The sequence below is a fragment of the Notamacropus eugenii genome, chromosome 1, assembly GCF_028372415.1.
Source record: "Notamacropus eugenii isolate mMacEug1 chromosome 1, mMacEug1.pri_v2, whole genome shotgun sequence".
In the NCBI taxonomy this organism is placed as follows: Eukaryota; Metazoa; Chordata; class Mammalia; order Diprotodontia; family Macropodidae; genus Notamacropus; species Notamacropus eugenii.
The window spans coordinates 404,660,831-404,686,210 of record NC_092872.1 but is presented as its reverse complement, the minus strand read 5'-3'; the positions used below and the strand labels follow the sequence as shown (position 1 = coordinate 404,686,210).

At 40.1% G+C, this 25,380-nt stretch overlaps 1 protein-coding gene across 1 annotated transcript; it reads left to right on the top strand.

Moving 5' to 3' along the window:
- Positions 1 to 589: 589 nt before the first annotated feature.
- Positions 590 to 3,852, top strand: DUSP1 (dual specificity phosphatase 1). Its single transcript, XM_072630979.1, has 4 exons — positions 590 to 1,436; positions 1,789 to 1,934; positions 2,361 to 2,580; positions 2,700 to 3,852. The coding sequence occupies exons 1-4, from the start codon at positions 1,067 to 1,069 to the stop codon at positions 3,068 to 3,070; spliced, it is 1,107 nt and encodes a 368-aa protein (XP_072487080.1). The 5' UTR covers positions 590 to 1,066; the 3' UTR covers positions 3,071 to 3,852.
- The last annotated feature ends 21,528 nt before the right edge of the window (positions 3,853 to 25,380 follow it).

Below are 25,380 nucleotides of genomic sequence, written 5' to 3'. Positions count from 1 at the left end.
CATCTTACAGGTCAGGACCTGAGGACCAGAGGAGGTTGTATCTTGCTCACTGTCGCTGCCAAGGTCAGAGCCAGGATTGGAACCAAAGTATTCGGATTCCGAATCCAGTGCCTCTTCCTGTGCCCCCTCGCAAGACTCCCGATAGAAGCGAGCTGGTTCGTAGGGCGCGTATTCTTAGCTCTCTCTTAGGTACATCTCATACCCTTTAATCAGCTCTTGGAAGGGCGGGCAGTGGCTTCGCTTCCTCCGTCCCCTCCCCCTTCCCCCCCAGGGAGCAGCTGCTGGCTCCAGTACCTGGTTTCCTGCCCAAAGAGCAGGATGGGGCGGATAGGGGGAGGGGAAGGAGGTGGGGAGGCCCGGCTGGTGCTCTGGCGCCGCGTTTTCATAGAGTTGTCTTTGCTGGTAGGGCGATGACGTCTTCGCTTCTGGCACCAGGAGGGCTGAGCGCGGGCCTGGCCGGTGACGTCACCTCTCAACCACGTGACCCTGCCCCATTCAAACAAACAAACACAGACACACACAGACACACACTCACACTCACACAGAGGGGGGGAAAAAGTTCCGGGTTGGACTATATAAGGCAGCTTGTCCAACGTGCGCTTAGCAGAAAGCACAGTGAGGGTACAGCTGTCTGAGATCCGCTTAATAGAAAGGAAAGCAGGAAGAAAAAGAAAGAAACTCCATTTGGACACTTTTCTTGTCTTCTACCTTCTTCGAATACAAAAGTCTTAAGGAAGCTTGTTTTGAGCCACAGACTCTACGCTAGAAAACCTGGTCTAAGGGGCTGTGTTTTTACAAGGAATGTAAGACAAACAAAACAAAAAGACTCCAGCCCTTTGGAGAGAAACAAAGAACTTTCCCTGAGCCCGGGAGCGCCAGCCAACCCGCTGTGGATTTCCCTTTTTTCCCTTTCCCCACCCAAGAAGGAAGGTGATTTAAGTCCCCCTGCCCCTTTTTGTTTTGTTTGCCTGCTACGTGGTGAGCGCTAGCCCGCTCGGCTCTGTCCCGCATTCCCCCACTCTCGATCTTGCCACCTTTGGGCGCGCTGGGGGGCCTCCCTCGAGCAATGGTCAACATGGAAATCTGTTCCCTGGACTGCGAGAGCTTGAGAGCGCTGCTGCAGGAGCGGGCGGCTCAGTGTCTGGTCCTGGACTGCCGCTCTTTCTTCTCCTTCAACTCCTCGCACATCCTGGGCTCCTTCAACGTGCGCTTCAGCACCATAGTCAAGAGGCGCGCCAAGGGCGCCATGGGACTGGAGCACATCGTCCCCAACGAGGAGCTGCGGAGCCGCTTGCTTGCTGGCCTCTACCACGCCGTGGTGCTCCTGGACGAACGAAGCCCGGAGCTGGAGTTGTCTAAGAGGGACAGCACCCTTATGCTGGCCGCCAGTGCCCTGTGTAGGGAGGCTCGCGCAGCGCGCATCTGCTTTCTCAAAGGTACGGATTGCCCTAACTTGCCACTGGCAGTCCTTGTGGGGCTAGTGATGGGGACGAAGTGGGGCAATCTTTAGGGGCTCTCTGAAAAATCTCTGTCTTCCGGAGCTTTTTTACTCAAATACTCCTGGCCCTTATTCTCGACACAATCGCGAACCCTTTTAAACAAAAACTCCGAGCAAAAGCGATTGTCACAGAGAGGATCTTAAGCTTTGCTAAAAACACCAGACTAGGAATTTCTTTGCCTCCCTCTCTTGTTAAAGTGTGGTTTCAGGTTGGGGGTAATGATGAGAAGCGGAATGAAATACCTGGTTGTCAGAGGTAATGAGAGACAATGTCTATTTTGTATTTTCAGGAGGATACGAAGCTTTCTCTTCTGCCTGCTCGGAATTGTGCAGCAAACAGTCGACACCTATGGGTCTGAGCCTACCTCTGAGCTCCAACGTCCCCGGCAGTGCAGAATCAGGGTGCAGCTCTTGTGGCACACCTCTCTATGACCAGGTCAGTATAATGGGGGAGGGAGAAAGGCACAGAGCTCGAATATTAGGGAGAAGGGGCATAGAAAATACCCTGTAATGACCACCAGGAATTTTTAATTTTTTTCATTTCAGAGTAAAGTAGATCGAGGTAGATAGGACGTTAGATATCCAGGTGTTGACCATCCTTTAAGACAATGGAAATAATTCACTTTTATAGTGACACGATGATTAATGAATCCTATCGTCTCCCACCCCCACCACCCAGAGTCACTGCCTTGTGGTAGTGTGCTCATTTCTTTCGGCAGTAATTGTATCTAGTGAATTGTCCTCCTCAGCCAATAACTTAATAAGAAAATCAGGCACCAGAAGGGTTTGAATATTTTGCACATATTTCATATGGCATAATTTGGGACTGTGTCTGACCATTTAAAAAATTCTTGTATTTCAGGGTGGTCCAGTGGAGATCCTGCCTTTTCTGTACTTAGGCAGTGCTTATCATGCGTCCAGGAAAGATATGCTGGATGCCTTGGGAATCACAGCCTTGATCAATGTCTCTGCAAATTGCCCCAACCATTTTGAGGATCACTACCAGTACAAGAGCATCCCTGTGGAGGACAACCACAAGGCTGATATAAGCTCCTGGTTCAACGAAGCCATTGACTTCATAGGTAAATCAATCATTATGAATGTCTTTCAAAACATTGGGTTTGGGTTATGCTGGGAAGAAAAAGCCCAGTGTATTGATACTTTTTTGGGGGTAAACAGTTGTCCATTGTATGTATTCCAGACTCTATAAAGAATGCAGGAGGAAGGGTGTTCGTTCACTGTCAGGCTGGTATCTCCCGATCAGCCACCATCTGCCTAGCTTACCTCATGAGGACCAATCGGGTCAAACTGGATGAGGCCTTTGAGTTTGTGAAGCAAAGAAGAAGCATCATCTCTCCCAACTTCAGCTTTATGGGTCAGTTATTACAGTTCGAGTCCCAAGTCCTAGCTCCTCACTGTTCGGCAGAAGCAGGAAGTCCTGCCATGGCTGTACTTGACCGAGGGACCTCCACAACCACAGTCTTTAATTTCCCTGTCTCCATCCCCGTCCATTCTTCCTCTAATGCTTTGAACTACCTTCAGAGCCCAATGACCACTTCCCCAAGCTGCTGAGAGACTCAGGGAAGTTACTCAAGAACCACATGAGGAACTTGAGGCTCCTTCCGTCTAAAACAAAGTGCAATAACTCTGGGGGATAATGTCTCAGCTTTGTTATGTCATCTGGGTTCAACTCTTTCCTGAACTCCACACTTGAGAACAACATAGGTGAACTAGACTGAACTGACTCTAAGGTTCATTTGTGCTCAATTCTGAAGTGTGTCTTGGACCAATGTTTAGTTGGTACATCAGGTTCCTTTGGAGAGAAGCAAAAGAAAAAAGACTTTTCACAGCTCACTTTGTGGGCTGATCCTAGTGCCCTCTCTTCTTAGAACTTTAGTCTTTGTGCTTGACAAACCTACCAGTATTACCATTTCTGGACACTTAGCCAGCAGAAGAGGCTGTTCGTTCCCCTTTGATGTGTGTATACACACACACACACACACACACACACACACACACATATACAATGCAAAAGTTCCCATTATTTATTTGTGTAGATGTGTTCAGCTTTCACAAACCTCAGATTCCACTTCTAGAAAAACCAAATACCTCAATTTTTTTTTTGTTGGAGTACTGTAATCCTGTAAATACATCTTTAAACATTTGTTCTCTTAGCACTGACGGAAAAGCACCAGGAAGAGTGCTTTTTTGAGTTGCCAAGGTTGGTTGTATGTTTGCTGATTATTTATGACCTGAAATAATATATTTCTTCTTCTGAGAAGACATTTTGTTACATAACGATGACTTTTTTTTATACAAGCAGAATAAATTATGACATTTCTATTGAAATTTAACTCTGCTCTTAACTCTTTTGTTTCCTTCCCTGTCTTCTCTAATTTCCCTTCCTCTCCCACAATCCCCAGTGAAATATGACAAAGGAAAAACTTAAGAGTAGTTACTAGCCCTGAGGGTTCTTTCTTTGGGGGATGGGGACTAAGATTCATGAGCTTCTATGACTTTAGGCAAATTTTGTTTAACATCTGCACAATCACAAATGAGGTGGAAAATGAGAATCATCCTGGAAAGCCAGATGCTACATATGAACCAGTTATTCAGAATGAAATGACGAAAGATCTGTTGCCAATACAACAAAACTGTACCCTGTTTACAAAATCCAAATGAATTAACAAATATTTATGTTGGATCAAATAGGTGCTATCTGAGCGATTAGAAATAGGGGAAAGAGGTCACAATGAAAGACTGAAACTAGGCTCTGTCACCTAGTATCTTCTGAACTTGAGACTGTTTTCTTACCAGTGAAATGGAAGTGTGATGAAGGAGGCTTGGGCGTTGTAGTATAATGTAAAGAATGATGGATTTTAAGTCAGGAGTTTTGAGGATTCATGTGAATCCTGGCTATACCTCTAATAAGGTTATGTGGTAGAGTGGATAGAGTGCTGGACCTGGAGCCCGGAAGACTCATCTTTCTGAGTTCAAAAATGGCCTTAGACACTTTACTAGTTGGGTGACCCTGTGCAAGTCACTTAGCCCTGTTTCCCTCAGTTTCCTCATCTGTCAAATGAGTTGGAGAAGGAAATGGCAAACTACTCCAGCATCTTTGCCAAGAAAACCCCAAATGAGGTCATGAAAGGTCAGACGCTACTGGACAATAGTATACCTCCTATAGTTTTTATGATCAGAGCTAAATCATATATTGTCTTTGGGTCTGTTTCTCATCTAGAAAATGAAGGGATTGGCCACAATGACCTATAAAATCCCTTTTAACTTTGTTATCTTTGATCTCTAAGGTCCCTTCCAGAGCTCTAAAATCCTGTGGTCCTCTATGGTAGCACAGTAGAACATCCTAAGGTGCAGAAAGGATTTAAAACTGCCATATCTTTGGAGGAGGAATAGTATGAAAAGAGCGATGGTTTTGGAGTTAGAGAAACTGGGTTCAAGTGTTGGCTCTGTCATTTGCTATCTGTATTACTTTGGGCAAGTCATTTCACAGTCTTTGGAGTTTAATTGCCTCATCTGTGAAATGAAGGTGCTGGAATTCATGGACCCTATGGTACTTAATACTTTTTAAATGTCATGACTGTTTGTAGAGATAAGGCTAACACATGAAACAGCAGGACCACAGATGTAGAGTTGGAAAGGGTATGAAAGACAATTTCTTCAAATGGAAGCGAAGGCCTAGAGAAATTGAGTTTCACCAAGGTCATATAACTAATAAGGTTAAGTTACTGGTTAGTAAGCTTCAGAGGCAGGATTTAAACTCTGGTCTCTCTCGACTTCAAGTCTAGTATACATTTCATTAAGACAAATAAGTTGTTAAGAGTTAACAACATTAAAAAATGTATTTTTTTTCCCTGTATAAAACAGGTCAGGAGCATAGAATGTTAGAGTTGATAGGGTCTTTAGAGGACAACCAGTCAGGCAATTAGCTACATGGATAGATCATTGGACTTCATGTCAGGAAGACCTAAGTTGTTAAAATCCTACCCTAGACACTTACTAGCTGTGTGACCCTGGGCAAGCCACTTAACCTCTGTTTGTCTCAGTTTCCTCATCTGCAAAATGGGGATAATAATAGCACCTACCTCCCAAGGTTGTAGTAAAGATCAAGGGAAATAATATTTGTAGAGAGCTTAGTATAGCACATTGTAGGTACTTAAGTGCTTGTTTGCCCCTTTCCTAGATTCCAGCCCTCTTACTTGAGGAAATTAAAGTCTAGAATAGGGAAATGACTTGGCTAAAGTTACATAGCAATAAAGAAAGTACTAGAACTTGGATCATATAATCAGGCCAGTTGCCACCTACCTTCCTCCAGGAAGTTCATTGTAGCTTATTTCATCCATAATAGCAGCTCCACTTGGTCACATGGTATCTTGCTGCCATTCTGTCTTCCTTGCTGCTGGATGAACCAGTTCAAGATGCTGGGGGCAATGAGTGTAAGACAATGAATTTGGAAAAGAAAACCTTCCTTTTGACATTATTTGGAAGTGTCCTTGAATGATCTCCTGCAGTGTCACAAGTGGTGGATTTGTGGGTATCATTTGAACAGGTGGAGTACTTCATAGTACTGCCCTTGACTCTACAAGTTTTAGTTTCCTGAACTGTAACCCAATGCCAATGGGCAGTGGCAAAAAGGATCAAAAGATACCTATGTCCTAAGTGCTTACCTTGGCCTGTCAGTCTCATCCCATAAAGGATCTGAATTGGAAAGGTATTAGAATTAGAACCTTATAAAGCAAGACAGTCGCATATTGTTCTGCCAAGTCCTAGAAACTGACTATTGCCTTTGGACAGAAATGTACCAGTGACTTCTCTCCTATGGCCCTTGCCTTCTGTCAGCTCTCCCTGTGGACTCAATACCATCTCTTTCTGCTTGGCAAGCAATAGCTGAGCTAAAATTAATCTTCAAAGTGTTCTATGGAGTGGAACAGTACAGACACTGCCTAATGGACCAATTGGTGAAAAGGGCTCAGTCATTTATCATAGCTCAAGCTGATTCTACCTCTCATCACTCCAGGAAGAGGCCGAGCCCCAGCTTTCTCCTAACTCTTTTTTTTTTTCCTTTGTGCAAGGTAAACTACTTTTCAAAAAAGGTTTTATGGATGACTTTTTTATATATCACTTTCCAAAATCTCTCTCCTCATCTATTATAACAAAGTAAAGAAAAAACTAATTGATACCCTGTGTCTGGTAGTTTTTGCAACATTCCTCTCCCATAGTACTCTATCTGTCTACTGAGAGAAAGAAATCTCTTTTTGCCATCATCAGTCCTCTGAAATCAAAATTGATTCTTGCATTTAATCTGAATTATTTTTGAGTAGATATTGAAAATGTTGTTTTCCTGGTACTGCTTCATTCTGATTAAGTTTATATAAGCCTTTCCATGTTTTTCATAATTCTTCCTATATGTCATTTTCTTTATGGTACCACGATATTGCATTACATTCGCAAAAAAAGTGCTTCTATGAATATTTTGGTATATGTGGGACCTCCTTTCCTGTCATTGACCCTCCTGGGATTTATGCTGATTGTGGGAATAACAGATCAAAGGATAAGAACAGTTTAGTGACTTTTTGCATAACTACGTAATATCTTCCAGAACAGCTGTGCCAGTCATAGCTCCATCAACAGCACTTCACGGAGCCTATCTCTTCATAGTCCCTTCAACATCCACCATTTCCATCTTTTCTCTTTGCATTTTTTGAATTGTGGGGGAAAGGGAGGAGTCTTTCAGTTGTTTTTAATTTGCATTGCCTTTAACATTTATTGATTTGAGGCACTTTCCCTCTAATATTTGCTGACAGTTTGCATCCCTGCTTTCGAAAACCATTTATTCATCTCTTTTGACCACTGATATATCTTTTGGGGAATCCTACCTCATTTTTTCCCCTGACTGGGCATATTCTCTGGCTGTCCCCCATGCCTGGAATGTTTTCCCTCCTCATTGCCTCCTATTGAATTTTCCTCTTATCTGACTTTTTCATCTCAACTAAAATCCCATCTTCTACAGGAAACCTTTCCCACCCCTCTTAATCCTAGTACCCTCCCTCTTTTCATTTTTCCTATTTATACTGTATATAGTTGATTTGTACACATTTGTTTGCTTGTTATCTCCCTCATTAGGCCATGAGCTCCATAAGGGAAGAGACTATCTTTTCCCTTTTTTTCCCCCCCGCACAATGGCTGCTTAACAGATGTTTAATTGACTGACTGATTGACTGTTGAATTTTTTTTGTCACTTCAGAAAATGTCACCAAAAACAGAAAGAAAACTTTCTTTTCTTTCCTTAGTTAAACAACATCTTTTGGAGGAAAATCGTTATTTTCTGGTCAACACTTCTTAAGTTGCCTTAATGTAATGTTCCAAGAGTGTCCTTTTTTGGTGGAAAATTGGAACAGACATCATGGAAGCAGAGACTGGAGTCAGGGAAGTTTTTTCTACCAGCTAAAGTTGCTAAAGTAGTTTCACAGGCCGAGAATGCCTAAATGCCTATTTGTCTCCTCCATACTTCTCTACACTGAGGCAATCTTCTAAGTTAGAGCCTGTTGTCAACTTGCTCTTAGAAAGTAGAAACTGCACATCTGTCTTCCAAACCTTAGCCTCCTTCAGTTGCTCAGCCCCATTTGTAGACTTAGTAGTGTGTATGCCTTTAAGATTATATAAATCTGTAATTATACAGTTGCATATATCCCCATAGCAACCCCTAGGAGTTTCCCTTTTGTGAGGAAGGCAGTAATGGAGCTTCCTGTTGCTGACAAATCAGTTTGTAGTTAAGTGATTAAAAAAACGGTAAGGGGGAGGGGGGAGACTTTGCTCAAAAATGCTGGCGCTGTGCTTTGCTGGTTACTAGTACACACAGGGCAAACAATGGTTCCAGTGGCTGTATTTGCAAGCCCCATCAGAGAGGTGAAAAAATCAGGAACCATCTCTAATTCAGTTTGCTGAATTGCTGCTAGTGAGTGGCTAGATTTGGCTCCCTTCCCTCTCCCTCCCCGGCCCCCCCAAGCATATATGTGCCCTGGGCCTGGCCAAGCTGGTTAGACAGACCTGAGGTTATCCCCTAGGAGAGACGCCGCTTCTGCCTTTTTTTTTTCTCCCCAAGTCAGCATTTCTGAAAGCAGGTGTGCGAAGGGTTTTGTACTCTCCCATGTAAACCACCTATGGGGAATTTCCCAGGGCCCTTCTGGGCCAAATCTTTCTAAGACAGACAAAAAAAAAAAGACTTGTCTAGATGAGAGCTCATTTTCTTTAACATCTATTACCCCATGGAAGGTCCTGTTTACTAAATTCAACAGAAATAAGGTTAGCGAGATAATGGAAAGAACGTTGGACTTATTCTAGATACATGGGTTCAGATCCTTACTCTGACACTTGATCCTAGCTGTGTGTCCCTGGGAAAGGTCTTGACCTCTCTGAGCCTCTGTTTCCCCATTTGTAAAATATCTACCCTACAGTATTGTGAAGAAAGTGCTTTGTTAATCTTCAGAAGCTATAGAAATAGATGGTAGCAGTATTTCAGGGAGCTATAATATGGCTTGGTGTGGGCACAGACACTTTGTAGAATATTGTAGGTGGTATTTGAGGGTTGTGGTCCAAAGATTCAACACCCTCTACAGTCAAGATGGTTTTCTGCCTCTTAATATTTTGCAGGTCTGTCCCTGAATACCAGGCACAAATGACCAGGCCTGTTCTCTAATCCTTTCTAGCTAATTGAAGCATGTACTAGCTTACTTTTCAATGGCATAGCCTTTGAGAAACCAGTGTTTTCAGGCTATGACAAGGCATTTCCATAGTTCAACCAACTGAAGGATGGTTCGGTTTAATTCAACAAACCTTTATAAAGCATCAATTGTATGCAAGGCATTGTGCTAGACTCTGGAGCATGATAATAATGTGCATGAAAATGGTTTTCTTATATAAAGCCCATAGAGACCATTCTGGATCAGGAATATCATTGGACCAAGATTTGGGAGAACTTCTCTCTAGTCATGGCCCTGAAACAAACCAAAATGTGTATCCTGGAGCAAATCACTCCCGCTCTTTGGGACTCAGTTCTTTGTCTTATGAAATGAAGGCCTTGGAAGAGATAATGTCCAATGGCACTTCTAGTTTCAATCTTCTCTGCACTAGGATGCTATCACTTCTGGCTTCTCTTACCTAAGTGGCAGAATGGCTGCTCATTGGCTGTTACGATTCTACTTATGGCCAGAGATAAGGGTCTTGATTTCTCCAAAGAGACTTGGGGAATATGATCATCTATGAAAACCAAGCAAGAATTCAACAACTCTGTCAAAAGACACTAATGCTTGCTCATTCATATGTAACTTATTCCTGGGTTGTCATCACGTAGTTCAGAGAAACTCTAGGAGAATTATCTTGGTTCTCAGACCATTTTCTCTTTATTATTATAATAATTATAATAAAAGCTCATATTTAAAGAGCACTCTAAATTATAGTGTGTTGCAGTGTAAAGAGTACTGAATTTGGAGTCTGAGAACCTAGATTCAGATCAGATTCTGGTTGTGTCACTCATTACCTGGATGACCTTGGACAAACTACTCGGTTTTTTTCCCTTATAAAATGAGGGAGAGTGGACTAGCTGACCTCTAAGGTCCCTTCCAAGTCTAAAGCTAAGATCAAATGATCCATTTATGTATGAAACTAATCTATCCACAAACATTTATCAAGTGTCTACTTGTATTGTGTTAGGGACATAAAGACAAAAATTAAACAGTTCTTGACCTCAAACAGCTTATATTCTATTGTTCCAAAGTTACTTCCTCTCTCTGGGCTTTAATTCTTCCATTTGTAAAATGAAGGTGTTGGATTAGATAATTCCTGAGATTTCTTCTAGCTTTAAATCCATCATCTTACAAATTGGTTTATTTTTCAATCAATCATCTTTTTTCTTTGTTTCTTCTTCTTTTTTTGCTCATAATTAATTTATTTGTTTTAAGTTTTCAACAATCACTTGCCTAAGTTTTAAATTTTTCACCCCTTCCCTTCCCATGATGGCATGCAATCTTATATGAATTCTATACGTACATTCTTATTTAAACACATTTTCATATTAGTCTTGTTGTATAGAATCAATCAATTTTCAATGAGTAAATGTATTAAGCACCTACTGTGTGCCAGGCACTGTGCTAAACATAGGGATACTAAAAAGGGGCAAAAGACATTCTCTTCCCTAAAGGAGCTTCTAATTCTAATGGAAGAGACAACATGTAAACCAATATATTCAAAGCAAGCTATATACAGTATAAATCGGGAATAATTGACAGAGGAATGGCACTGAAATTGAGGAGTTGCAGAAGGCTTTCAGTAAAAGAAGGAATATTAGTTGGAACTTGAAAGAAGCCAGGGGGAAAGTGGAATAGAGGAGAGAGGATTTCTAGGCATGGGGGACAGCCAGAGAGAATGCCTTGAGCTGAGAGATGGAGCATCTTGTTCATAGAACAGCCAGGAAGCCACTGTCACTGGATTGAAGAGTACATGTTGGGAAGTAAGTTGTAAAAAGGCTGGAAAGGTTGGAAGGGGTTAGTTCAGGGATGGAGAACATGCAGCCTCCAGGCCACATGTGACCCTCTAGGTCCTCAAATGTAAGGGGATTTGTTCTATGAAGTTTGGATTCAGTCAAAGCTCTGCACTTGAGGGCCCTCATGCCTTGGGGTCAAAGGTTTAGGCTAAAGAGCGATTTGAATGCCAAACAGAGCAGTTTGTATTTATTTCTGAAGGCAATGGGGAGCCACAGGAGTTGTGTGTGAGTGCGTGTGTGTGTGTGTGTGTGTGTGGTATTAAGTACCTACTATGTATCAGGCACCATGGGAAGACAAAAACTAGAGTATTGTCTCTTGAGGATGCTATACTTCAATGGGAAAGGGAAGACAACATGAACATACATAAGTATATACGAAGCAGATATAAAATAGCCTTGAAGGGGAGGTAGTAGGAGTTGGAAGGGCATCAGGAAAGGCCTCATATTGGTGACACATAATATGGATCTTTAAGGGAACCATGGACTCCAAGAGTTAGGGATGAAGAAAGAGAGCATTCCAGGCATGGCAGACAGCCAATGAAAAGATGGAGTATTGTGTATGAGGAACAATTAAGAGCTGAAGATGTCACCCAGGTTGCAAACGTGGTGATTGGAAAGATGGTTGTACCTGGAACAAATGTGGGGCTGACTTCAGAGGCAAAGGAATGAGCTGTATTTTAGATAAGTTGAATTTCAGATGTTGATGGACACCAAGTTCAAAATGTCCAAAAGAGCCTATGGATTTAGAAAATGCTTTCCTTAAAATTTAATTCCATTCAGCAAACATTTATTAAGAACCTATTTTATTTTATAATATATAATATATACATAGTATATATTTTCTAATATATAATATATTTTATTTCAGGCACTGCAGTAGTTTCTCGAGATAGACTACAAAGAAACAATCCTATCTTCAAGGTATTGGGAAAACAATATGTACACAAATAAGTACAAAATAGGTGCAAGGTAATGTCAGTATTGTAAATAAGGAAGCATATCATCAGGAAGATCAGTATTTCCTGCAGGTGCTGAAGGAAGTCAGAGTTTCTGAGGTATAGGTAACAAGGGAGTTCATTCTAGGTTTGAGGATATTCTGTATAAAGGTATGGAGATGGAAGTTGAAATGTCTTGTTTAGGGAACAATAGGCAAGCCAGTCTGGGTGGAATGCAGAGTGCTTGAAAAAATGAGCCTCCTTCTGCTGATGTCCTGTGAAAACCATTCTTGGCCTCTATTTCAAGGAGACCCATCCTGTCCTCGCCTTTATTCCTGGATTCCTTGGATACCTCCTTTTAGTAGTCATAGCATTTATCTTTAACTAGTAGATTGCATCTGATTTGGAAAGTACAAATCTCAGACAGACCAGGTTTCTAGAATTCTCCAGAATCACTTCCCTGTACAAGTCCTCCTAAGAAGGTGGTGTCCTTACTCCTCCTAGATGAGATCCACAGCTACATTCTTGAATATCACAGAATTCTGGGGTTGGGGGAGTGGGGAAGGGGAATAAGAGGGGAAAGGGGGGGTCCTGAACGTCATGAGTAATGGAACTGTTACTTCCTCTTTGGCACTCCTACCAACTGGAAAAGGGTCCTGTGCTAAGTGTTGGAGATACAAATAGAAAAATAGAAGACTGCTCTCAAGGAACAATGTTGTATTAGAACAGTGTTGTAGTAGAAGGAGATAACACATATGGGAAGTTTTAGCTGCAAGTCAGATAGAAAATCCAAGAAAAGTTCTTAAGGCAAGGTGGCAAGACACTTACTTATCTCAGTTTGCTTTAATTCAATCCAATGAATATTTATTATGTATATACTCTTGAGTATGCTCCTAAATATTTTTTTTGTTTTAAAAAGTTTTAAAAATTTCTTGTTACAAGCATTTATCTCTCCTTCCCATCCTTCCCCCCACAACAATTAAAAGCAAAAATAAAAACTCACACAATAAATATACGTAGTCCAGCAAAATAACTTCCCATGTTGACCAAGTCCATGTACACATGTTTCGTTCTGGATTTCAAGTCCATCTGGCAAGAGGTAGGTAAAATGACGGATCTTTAGTCCTATGGACTCATGATTTATAATTCCATTTGTCAGAGTTATAAAGACTTTCAAAGTTGTCTTTCTTCGTAATGTTTTTGTCACTATGTAAATTGTTCTACTGGTTCTACTCATTTTGCTTTGCATCAGTTCACAGAAGTCTTCCTAGTTTCTTCTGAAATTTTGCATTCATCATTGTTTGTGGCATGATAATATTTCATTATATTAATATACCCAGTAGGTGGACAATGGCTGTATTTTGGTCCCTCCTGGCTTAGAGTGAATGTCAGTGGTAACTATTTCTCTTTGGAACAGCAACCCTGAAGGTCCTTCCCTTCCAGCTTCATTTTTTTTTCTTTTTCTTTTGTAATTAAAGGGGCCATCTCTTGACTCACTTCTTAAAAAGGCCTATTCACTGAATGGGCCTTATGTCACTCTAAATGAGTACCTGAAAAGGTCTTAACCTAAACGGGTCAGGGTCTCCCATTGTATCCTGGGCCAGCTCCAGTCTTCCTGATGAATATCTGGACAGTGGACCCAGATGACTCTGGGAGAAAATGAGGAGAAAATGAGGCTGGTGACCTTTCGCAGACCTCCCTCACTCAAATCAAAGTCAACAACTGCAAGTCATGTCATCATTTCCCTGATGTCATGATCCTCTTTGAAAACAAAGGACAAACACAACCAACAATTTCTGGGGCTCCTATGAAAGAGGCTGATATAAAAATTTTGTACATATGAGTATAAAATCTCTTTGTAGCATTGGCTTGCTAGTAATATAGATGGATCAGGGAGGTATTCACAGTTTAATAACTTTTAGGACATAGTTCCTCATTGCTTTCTAGAATGACTAGAGCAATTCATAGCTCTACCATCAATGAATTCATATGCCTATTTTCCTCTCCAGTATTTGTCATCTTTGCAATCTGATTGTGTGAGCTAGAACACCAGTGTTGTTTTAGTTTGCATTTCTCAAATTTTTAGTGATTTGGAGCTTTTGTTCATATGGTTATTGAGAGTTTGGATTTCCTCCTATGAAAACTCCTTATTTATATCCTTTGATCATTTATCTATTAGGGAATGGCTTTGAGTCTTAGAAACTGGAATCAACTCTCTATATATCTTGAATATGAGACCTTTATCAGAAAAATTTATTGCATTTTTTCCAGTTATTTGCTTCCCTTCCAGTTTTATCTGGATTATATTTTTTTGTATGTAAAAACTTCTTAATTTTATTAAATCAAAATTATCCATTTTATTTTCTGAGATTCTCTCTATTACTCTTATAATCATGAACTCTTCCTCTGTCTATAGATCCAAAAGGTAATTTCTTCTTCCATCCTCTGATTTAATTATGATATCAATTTTTATGTATAAGTCATGTATCCACTTGGAGTTTATCTTGGTATGCAGTGTGAGATGTTGGCCTCTCCCTGTTGTCTGCCAAAGCTGGCCTTTTTCCGATATCTGCCAAACAGCTTTCCAGTTTTCTCAGTTTTTGTCAAATAGTAAGTCCTTACCTTAGGACTGGGGTCTTTGAGTTTATCAAAACGCTATGCTACTATGTTCAATTGCTTCTCTATGTTGTATATCCAATCAGTTCCATGATCATTTAATACTGGTCACTTCCTTCTTTTAATGATCTCCAATTTATATATATATATATTTCTAATTTTCAAGTATCTCCTCCATTAGACTGTGTGAGCTTCTTGAGAGCAAGGGTTGTCTTTTGCCTTTCTTGTATCCAATGCCTGATACATAGTAGAGGCTTAATCAAAGGGCTCTTGATTGACCAACTGTTATTTTTTAACTGATACCAAACCATTTCAATAATTACTTAAATGCCTATTATGTGCTGGGCACTGTACTAGGTGCTAGAAATGCAGAAAAAAAAAGAAATAATTTTTTCTCTTAAGGCAAGGGAAGATGCAATTTGCAAATATGTACATAAGTAAGTAAATATAAAAAATAAGAATTTCAAGTGAGAAAGGGAACTTATAGCTAGAGGATTAGAAAAGGCTATCTGTAAGGAGTTATGTTTTGAAGGAAGCTAGGAGAGAGTGCATTTGGCACAGGATGGACCACTTATATAAAGGCAAGGAGCCAGGAGATGGAATATGTTTTATTGGGAATAGTTACCTGACTGGTCAATTTGACTGGGACAGATAGTATGGAAAAGAGATTAATGTAAAATAAGACTGGGAGACTAGATAGGAACTAGATTGTGGGTTTAATACCAAGCTGGGTTTTGGTTTTATGTTAGAAGTAGGAGGGAGCCACTGAAGATTTTTGAATGGTGTGTGCATGGGACAACATGTCAGATTTTTTTTAGATAAGATCAATTTCTCAGTTGTATCAAGGATGAATTTGAGAAGGGAGATATTGGAGGCGGGAAAACAATTATTTTAATAAGTCAAGGCAAGTCATCAAGCATTTATTAAATATGTGCTATGTGTAAGGGGCTGTTCAGAGAAGAGGCAACAAGATGAATTGGGAGAGAGGCTGTGTGACTAGAGAGAAGAGGATATAGGTGAGAGTTGTTAGGGAGGTAGGACTGTTAAGATTGGGCAACTGTTTGGATATGGGAATTATGGGGAATATGGGCTATTAGAGGCTGAGCTAGGAATTGAATTCATGTCCTTTGACTTCTCTGTGGGATGGATAGATGAAACTTTTAAGCTCTGGATTACAGGATGTACCTTTGAAATGTGACTCAGCTTATTTTCTATAGACCAGGTCAGAAATAAGTAATGTCTAGGTCAGATCCTTTGTGGCCATGACCCAATATTGGTTTCAGGAAAAATCTATCTATTTTGGACCCTGTTATCAGTGGTTTGGGGGTGTCTTTGATGCCCTTGGGGTGGTGACATAGCATAATTAGTGACTATACTTTGGAGGAAAATATAGATAATGAGATCACTTTGAGAGGGAAAGATGCTTGGTGGTAACAGCAGCAGCCTAGGTATGCCAGTCCTCAGGTTATGGAGGTATAAACCTGGAAGTGAGTCTTTTGGCTAAGTTAGGGAGAGAAGTGACTGGAGGAGGCATTTAGTAATGGAGTCAAGCATAAGAACAGTCAATCTCTTTTTTGCTGGGGGCAACAGAGAGAACATAGAGATGGTAGGGGAGAATGTGGGAAAATAGAATCTGGTGTCTCCTGGGTTCTAACAATGGGGCTTATTGAGATAGTTTTGTGGCAAAGTACCAGATGCACTAGCTCTCCAAAAAAAAAATGTTGTTTATGTGTGTGTGTGTTTGTATATGTGTGTGTGTGTGTATGTATACATATACACATGCATATATATGTATTTATACGCATATATATTCTAATATGACCTTCATTTCCCAGTATATTCCATGTCCTATCATTCCCAGAGAGCCAATCCTTATAATAAAGAATGAAAAAGAAAAAAAAGTTTAGCAAAAGTAACCAACACATAAACCAAGTTCAACATTACATCCAATGTTATATTCACATGGTCCCCATGTCCACAAAGAAGGAAGGGAAATGCATTCTCCTATTTTTGCTTTGAGGCCAAACTTGACCTTTACAATTCTACAGTATTTTGTTTTGACTTTTGTTAGTGTTGTCCTTTCCATTTGCAATGTTATAGTCATTTTCTGGTTCTGCTAACTTCACTTCCTATCAGTTCATAAAAATCTTCCAATATTTCTCTACATTCTGCATATTCATAACTTTTTTATAGGGCAGCAATATTCCATTAGCCATTCCCCAATATAGGGAGCACTTCAAATCTTGCTACTAGTCACTTCCTCTGTCACCACTCAACATGGGTGGAGGGGCTCATTGTCAAGGTAAAAGCCTTGGGAATGAGGCTTTTGCCTGAAATTCTCTGCAACTATTCCTCTTGTCAACAAAATTACTTTCAACCAGGCATTTAAAAAGAGAGAAACCATTCTGCAGAAAGGTGAGGTTACTTTGGGCACAAACTAAATCAGTGCTTTAATGTTCCAAGGTGCTTTCTCCACCCCCCCCCCCAAAACCCTGTGAGGCAGGTGGTACAAGTATTACCCCCATTTTATAGAGGGGGAAACTGAGTTCAAGGGAGGTTAGCTATGTGATCATGGATATGCCACTTTATTCATGTCTCTGAGTCTCAGTTTCCTCATCAATAAAATGAAGATGATAATACATTTGTACATTATCTCATTGGGTTGTTATGAAGAAAGCATTCTAGGGGCACCCTGAGGAATCTGGGAATATAGTAGATTGTTTTTCTGGTTCTGTTTACTTCATTCTGCATTGATTGACATATCTTTCCATTCTTCTCTATATTCCTAATATTCCTTGTTTCTTACAGAGCAGTAATATTCCATTATTTTCATGTACCACAACTTGTTTAGCCATTGCCTAATTGATGGACACCACTTTGCTTACTACTACAAAAAGTGCTGCTACAAATACTTCGATGTATATGGGATTATAGTCTTGTTTCTTTTCAGCCCTGAGAAAGGCGGAGAAGTCTGTTTTTTCTTCTTAATTTCATCATGTTTCAATCTTTACTCTTTCCAAAGACCTCTCTCAGCAATTCTGGTCCTGGAGAAAATAAAGACCTTCTTAAATCCCTAGTCTTAACTTACTCAACCCTTATTTTGTTATTCAAACTTTTTCCAACTCTGCTAAGTGAGGCACAACATCTTTCCCATTTTATGTCTTATTATAAAGTTTCATCCATTAAAATCCCCCTCTAATTTTCCATTATGGCCTGGAGGTGACTGGGATTTCTCGAAGTTCTTGCTAGTGGAACCTTGCTCTGGTAAGTCTTACCAATGTGGAAAGACATTGAGTGTGGCTTAGACACCAGCACCAGACCATGTGTTTGTCATCCTAGGACCAGCCTAGCAGGTGTGGTGATGCTTATCATCAGAAAACACTCATGAGTCAGTTTATTAAGGCATGGATGAATTACCATAGGAATCATCAATTTGGAGCTAGATATCATGTGTATCAATGGAAAGTACAACCCACCCACCCCCAACAGTAAGGAAAAAATGGATCCTTGAAGGATAGAGTTTCCTGACCATTTCTTTCCAAGAAGATGAGCCAGCCATTACAGATTTAAGAATCTGTAATGAACTTCCACTTCAGTTACAAGATCATTTGATCATAAATTCAGAGCTGGAAGGTTATCTAGTTCAATGCCTTCATTTTGTATATAAAGAAACTGGGGCTTAGAAAGGCGAAGTGACTTGCCCAGTATCACACAATTACAAAGTGTCTGAAGCAGGATTTGAATATAGGTCATCCAGACTTCAAACCCAGCATTGTGTTTACCACTCCATGCTTCCCTCTGATACCTCATTAAGCCATGAAGGTAACCTGCATTCTCAAAGCCAGTGGAGTGAAAACTCTAGTCCTACAACGATGAAAAGTCTTTTGAATTACTAGGTCACAGACTTAGTGCTGGAAGGAATCTTTGAGGATATTTAGACCAAGTCCTTGATTTTATAGATGAGAAACTGAGGCCCATCATCATAATAATTTGCATTTATATAGTGTTTTTGGGATGGGCAAAGCTCTCTACAGATATCTCATCTGATTCTCACAGAAATCTTTAGAAGTATGTGCTATTATTATCCCCACTTTACAAATGTGGAAACTAAGACAGAAATGAAGTGGATATAAACTCAGGTCTTCCTGGCTCCAGGTCCAGCAATCTATTGTGGTACATGAAAATAATGGAATATTACTGCTCCATAGTTCTTTCTCTGGATGTGAATAGCATTTTCCATCACGAGTCTTTTGAAATTGTCTTGGATCAAGAGCTAAGTCAATCATAGTTGATCATCATACGATGTTGCTGTTACTATGTACAATGTTCTTTCTCCTGGTACTACTCACTTCACTCAGCATCAGTTCGTGTAAGTCTTTCCTGGTTTTTCTGAAGTCCTCCCATGAACTGGGACTATTACTTTTTGTCTTTGTAGCCCCAGCACCAAGTATAGTATCTGGCATACAGTAGACATTTAATAATTGTGTGTTGGTTGGTTGACAGAATGATTGACTGACTAGATATCTGAAGATCTTTCTAGCCCTCTACCCTATAATCTGACATCCTAATGAGGAGTAAGGAGGAAATTACCATTAGGATCTTTGGCTAGGGAAAAAATTTATAACCAAACAAAGGGCAGAGAGAAGCACAGAACATGAAGTAGACCATTTTGATTCTATAAAAACTACAAATTATTATACAAACAAAACCAAGGCAGATAAAATGGGAAGGGAAACTGATTCAGGGAGTGTGAGGGAGAATCAAATCTTAGCAACATTACTCTGATGAAGTCATATCAAGGATTTAAGAGTCTACCATATGCCAGGCACTGAGCTAAGCCCCAGGGATGCAAAGAAGTCCAAAATAGTCCCTGCCATGGAGGAGCTTACAATCTAATGAGGGAGATAACATGCAGACAACTATGTATAGATAAGATATACGCAGGATAGAGTGGAGATAATCTCAAATAAGACAGGCTTTGAGCTGAGACTTGAAGAAAGATCGAAAAGCCAGGAGTGGAGATAAGGAGGCATAGTATTCCAGGGGGGTGGGGGTGGGGGGGCAGCTAATGAAAATGCACCGAGACTGGAGATGGAGTAATAGTCATGATAGTTAACATTTCTATTGCACTTTAATATGTACCACGCACTACACATTATTATCTCATTTGATTTTCAGGATAGCCCTGAGAAGTAGATGCTATTATTATGCCCATTTTACAGATGAGGAAACTGAGACAAACTAACTTGCCCAAGGTCACACAGCTAAGTGTCTGGGACTGTATTTGAACTCAGGTGTTCTTGATTCCAGGCCCTCCTTCTAATCACTGTGCCATCTAATTGCTCCCAAGAGACCACAGGAATGGGTAGCATCACTGATTGTTGAGCACCCGGAGGCGAGTAAGGTGTTAGATAAAAGCCTCATATCCAAGATTTATATGGAATTAATTCAGCTATATGAGAACAATAGGCATTCCCCAATAGGAAAATGGTCAAAGGATATGAACAAGCAGCTTTCAAGGGACAAAATCCAAGCCATAATCCCATAGCTTTACATCTGCCTGGAACTTTTGCTCTTCCATGTTCTGACTTTGGCTTGTTTCAAATTAGAAGGCAAAAGCAGAAAGCAATTTTAGAGGGAAGCGTTAAAGTAGAAAAGTCTGAAGGTTGGCACAGCTCCATGTCTTTCAGCTCCCACCCCCTGATTCCTTCTGTGTTCTCAGTGCAATTTTTAAATGTTCTTTTTTTTCCTTTCACCTTTCCCTAATCCTACAGACCACAGCAGTCTGGGATGACAAATAAGTCTTTCCCCAGTGGCTGGCCCCTGGTGATGATGGTGAGGAGGGAACCCCCTCTGTACTTTCCTGGGTCAGGGAGGGTAAAAGAGGGAGCAGCAGTGAAGTGACCCAAGTTCTTGGCATTCTGGAGATGTGCCCAGCCTGCTCTAGAGAAGAAACCCTTCCTTTCAGGGAAGTTGATCTGAGTCATATACAACTTCCTTACTGGTCCTTAGCCCCCACTAACTTTCTGGAACCTTATCCCTTTCCTCAGTCCTCACTCCTTCTCCTGGTCCTCTGAAATGATATTTTGTTATTATGGTTGAGGTGGTAGTTTCTGAAATATAATATATTTGTACTGTTGCCTTTCGTTTTTATGTCAGTAACTTCCTAATGTGCTCCCCTTTGTAACCAAATCCTCCTTTGTAATAACAATTAAGTATCAGATAATGTGGGCAACATTCCAGGCTTGTAGCCCCCACCTCTTTTTCAAAAGAAAAAGTGAATTTCTTTACTTTGAAATGAATTGTGATGAGGTTTCTAAAGTGCTTCATGAAATTCCTGGGCAGAGCCAGTTGTGGGGTTTGCACAGATGGTTCATTTTGTGGAAATGACTTCCCTCCCTAATACTGGAGAGCAGAGACCTCTGGAGGGGCTTAGTCCTGACTGGGAGGGAAAGAGGCCCTTCTTGCATCACCACTAGCTCCACATTGCACAATACCAAATCCCCCTTGGACAACTTCCAGCAGCATACAGGAATGGCCTGATTTATCTTGAGTTTAGTCTTTGTGATCCAAGATGCAAGGCTGGAAGCAGGCATGGGCAGCTTTCAAATAAGAGAGACCCCACAAGATTCTGGCACCCTGGGAAACTGCCTTTGTTCCTTGGTTCTCAGGCACAAGTCTCTCACCTCCCCTTTCCTTCCTTTTAGTCTGAAAAAGAATTCCCCATGCTGGGTAATTTAGAGTGGAGATGATGGAGTGGAGTGATTCATGGGAAAGTTGGAAGGATTGCTGTGATTCACTGGTCCTGACCTAACAACAGAGTTCTAAACCCCCGCTAATAATCTCTTGGAAACATGTACAAGGACCTGTGGTGCCTTCTAGTCATAGTTTGAGAGGGGCTATTCACTTCCAAGTTACCTCCCTTAGGAAGGATATTGATGAGGCAGCTAGGGTGATAGAGCACTGGATTGGAGTCAGGAACATCCAAGTTTCAATCCAGCACTTACTAGTTGTGTGCCTTTGGGCAAGTCATTTAACTTGCCTCAGCCTCAGTTTCCTTATCTGTAAAAGAGATAATAATGGTACCTACCTTCAAGTGTTGTTATAAGGATCAAATGAAACAAATGTTAAGTACTTTGCAAATCTTTGAGGATTATATGAATGCTACCTATGATGATGGTGATATCATGTTGTTTCCAGAGCTGGATTATGGGTAAGTTTTAGATGGAATTAGAACGGTTGAAGGTAGTCTTGCTCTGAATTGAACTCCAGGAACATCAGAGATTGGACCTTTTATTCCCAGGATCTCTCTGGAGCAGATCAGCAGTTGTGTGACTTTTCTTAGATGTAGCTTTTTTCATGACAGTGTTGTAAAGAATCCAAATGAACTTGGATTCAGGAGAGACCTGAGTTCAAATCTTGCCTCCACTGATTACTAGGTATTTGACTATGGACATGTCAGCCTCTCTGAGCCTTAATTTTTCTACCTGTAAAATGGGGATAATAAGAATAATTTCAAAGGGTCCTTTTGAGGACTCATTGAGCTAAAGTATGTATATAGCACTTTGTAAATCTTAGAACAGCTTGAAAAGATCATAAATGATTATTATTAATGCAGCTACCTGTTGTCCCTTGACCTGGATGAAGGGATCACAAGGTGGATGGGTAGGTAGGGTTAGCTGCTTAGATCTGGCTATAAGGTAAATGGACAGTCTGCAGCTAACCCACTCACTGGGCCATCAACTTTTGATACTCCAGCTCAACCTTTAATTATGAACATCCTTGTGTCTCTTATCTAAAGTACTAAAATATAGTTTCATGAATCCTCACAAAATTCATTAGCTTCCATGTCAGGGTAGGAGAAACTGAGGCAGACGTGAAATAATTATAGTGAATCCAGAGGGTAGGATTCAGGAATAAAACCTGCAACTCAAGAACAGGAACCTGAATTCAGGATATTAATTACTCTTAAACTGATGTCATCTGTGAATTGCCTTATAAACAATGAAGCAATTGTGTCTCATGGGACCTTCCCAACAATTCTGATGAAGAGATTAAGGAGTTAAGTGACTTGTCCAAAGTCACACACCAAGTTGGTGTTAGAGATAGGACTCTTTTTCCCATGGTTATTCACTCATTCATTCACTCAATGAAATGTTAAAGCACTGATCATATGCAAAACACTCTTCTAGGTGCTGGGGGTACAAGGAAGACAGCTGAGAAGCAGAAGGGTATAGGTTTTGAAAATTTGAAAATTAAGGTAAACTGAGAGATAGTGGTCAAGCATGACCAATTTATTAGTTAGACTAGCAGTATTCAATAAATTAGGGCTGCTAGGTGGAGCAGTGGCTAGAGTGCCCGATTAGAAATCAGGAAGACTCATCTTCCTAAGTTCAAATCTGACCTCAGGTACTTATTAGCTGTGTAACCTGGGCAAATCACTTTATCCTGTTTGTCTTAGTTTCTTTATCTGTCAAATGAGTTGGAGAACTAAATGGCAAACCGTTCTAGTATCTTTGCCAAGAAAACCTCAAATGGGGTCATGAAGAGTAGGACACAATTGAAACAACTAAACAAACCAATAAATTGTGTCAATGGTCTATCTCAATAACTAAAGATCCCAAAGTAGGGGAGTACAGAGTTGGGTAAGTGGGGAAGACAATGCCATTGGTTATAGAATAGACAGCATCACAGGGTGGAGACAACATGACTGGTTGAAAACTGGAATGGGGGGGGCTAGCAGTAAACCCCTCCTTCCCTTCTGTGACTAAGAAATGTTCATTGTTAAGGTCAGCAGAGAAACAAGGATGTCCATTATCACCATTATTATTCACTATGATACCAGAACATCTTAGCTTTAGCAATAAGAGAGGAAAAAGAAATTGAAGGAATTAGAATAGGCGAAGCAGAAACAAAGCTATCACTCTTTGTAGATGATATAATGATACACTTAGAGAATCCTAGAGAATCAAGTAAAAAACCATTTGAAATAATAAACAGCTTTAGCAAAGTTGCAGGATATAAAATAAACCCACACAAATCATTGGCAATTCCATATATTACTAACAAAGCCCAACAGCAAGAGATAGAAAGAGAAATTTCATTTAAAACTGCTGTAGACATTATAAAATACTTGGAGTCGACCTGCCAAAACAAACGCAGGAATTACATGAATACAATCACAAAATACTTTGCACACAAATAAAGTCAGACCGAAAGAATTGGAAAAACAATTGCTCATGGGTAGGCCAAGGTAATATAATAAAAATGAAAATTCTACCTAAATTAATTTATTTATTCAGTGCCATACCAATCAAACTACCAAATGATCAAAAGATTATTTTATAGAGCTAGAAAAAATAATAGTAAATTCATCTGGAAAAACAAAAGGTCCAGAATATCAAGGGAATTAATGAAAAGACATGCAAGGGAAGGTGGTCTAGCCATACCAGATCTCAAATTGTATTATAAAGCAACCATCATCAAAACTACTTGGTACTGGCTAAGAAATAGAGTGGTGGATCTGTGGAATAGGTTAGGTATACAAGACACGGTAGTCAATAACTATGGTAATCTACTATTTGATGAACCTTAACACTCCAGTTTCTGGTATAAGAATTCACTATTTGACAAAAACTGCTGGGAAAACTGGAAAATACTATTGCAGAAGTGAGGCTTAGACCAGTATCTTACACTGTTTACCAAAATAAAGTAAAAAAAGGGTACATGGTTTAGACATAAAGACTGATACTGTGAGTAAACCAGGGGAGCAAGGAATAGTTTACCTGCTAGATTTGTATGAAATGCAAAATGGATGATTTTGATTACTTTAGTTTGAAAAGTTTTTGCACAAACGATGCCAATGCAATCAAGATTATGAGGGAAGCAGAAAACTGGGGAAGAATTTTTATAACCAGTGTCTCTGATAAAGACCTCATTACTAAAACAAATAGAGAACTAAGGCAAACTTGTAAGAATTCAAGTCATTCTCCAATTGATAAATGATGCAAAGATATGAACAGGTAGTTTTCAGATGAAGAATTAAAGCTATCTATAGTCATACGAAAAAATGCTCTAAATCACAATTCATTAGAGAAATGCAAACTAAAATAACTCTGAGATATCACATCACACCTATCAGATTGGTTAACATGACAAACACAAAAATGATACATTGAAGATGTAGGAAAATTGGAACATTAATGCATTGTTGGTGGAGTTGTGAACTGATCCTACCATTCTGAAGAGGAATTTGGAATTATGCCCAAAGGATTATAAAAATGTACATACCCTTTGATCCAGCAATACTACTTCTAGGTCTGTATCCCAAAGAGACCATAAAAACAAGAAAAGGACCCATATGTAAAAATATTTACAGCAGCTAGTGGCAGCAAAAATTGGAAATTGTGGAGATGTCTATCAACTGGAGAATGTGTGCATAAGCTGTGGTGCATGATTGTAATGGAACATTATTGTGCTATAAGAAATGATGAGCAAGAAGAATTCAGGAAAACATGGAAAGACTTAAATGAACTGATGCTGATGGAAATGAGCAGAACCAGGAGAACACAGGGCACAGTAAAAATCATATTATGGGATGACTGACTTTGATAGACTTAACTCTTCTCAGAAATGCAAGGATCTAAGATAATTCCAAAAGGCTCATGATGGAAAATGCTATCCACATCCAGAGAAAAAACTTTGGAGTCTGAATGCAAATACTAAGCATACTATTTGCTTTCCTTTTCTTTTATTGTTTTGTTTTGTTTCTTTTT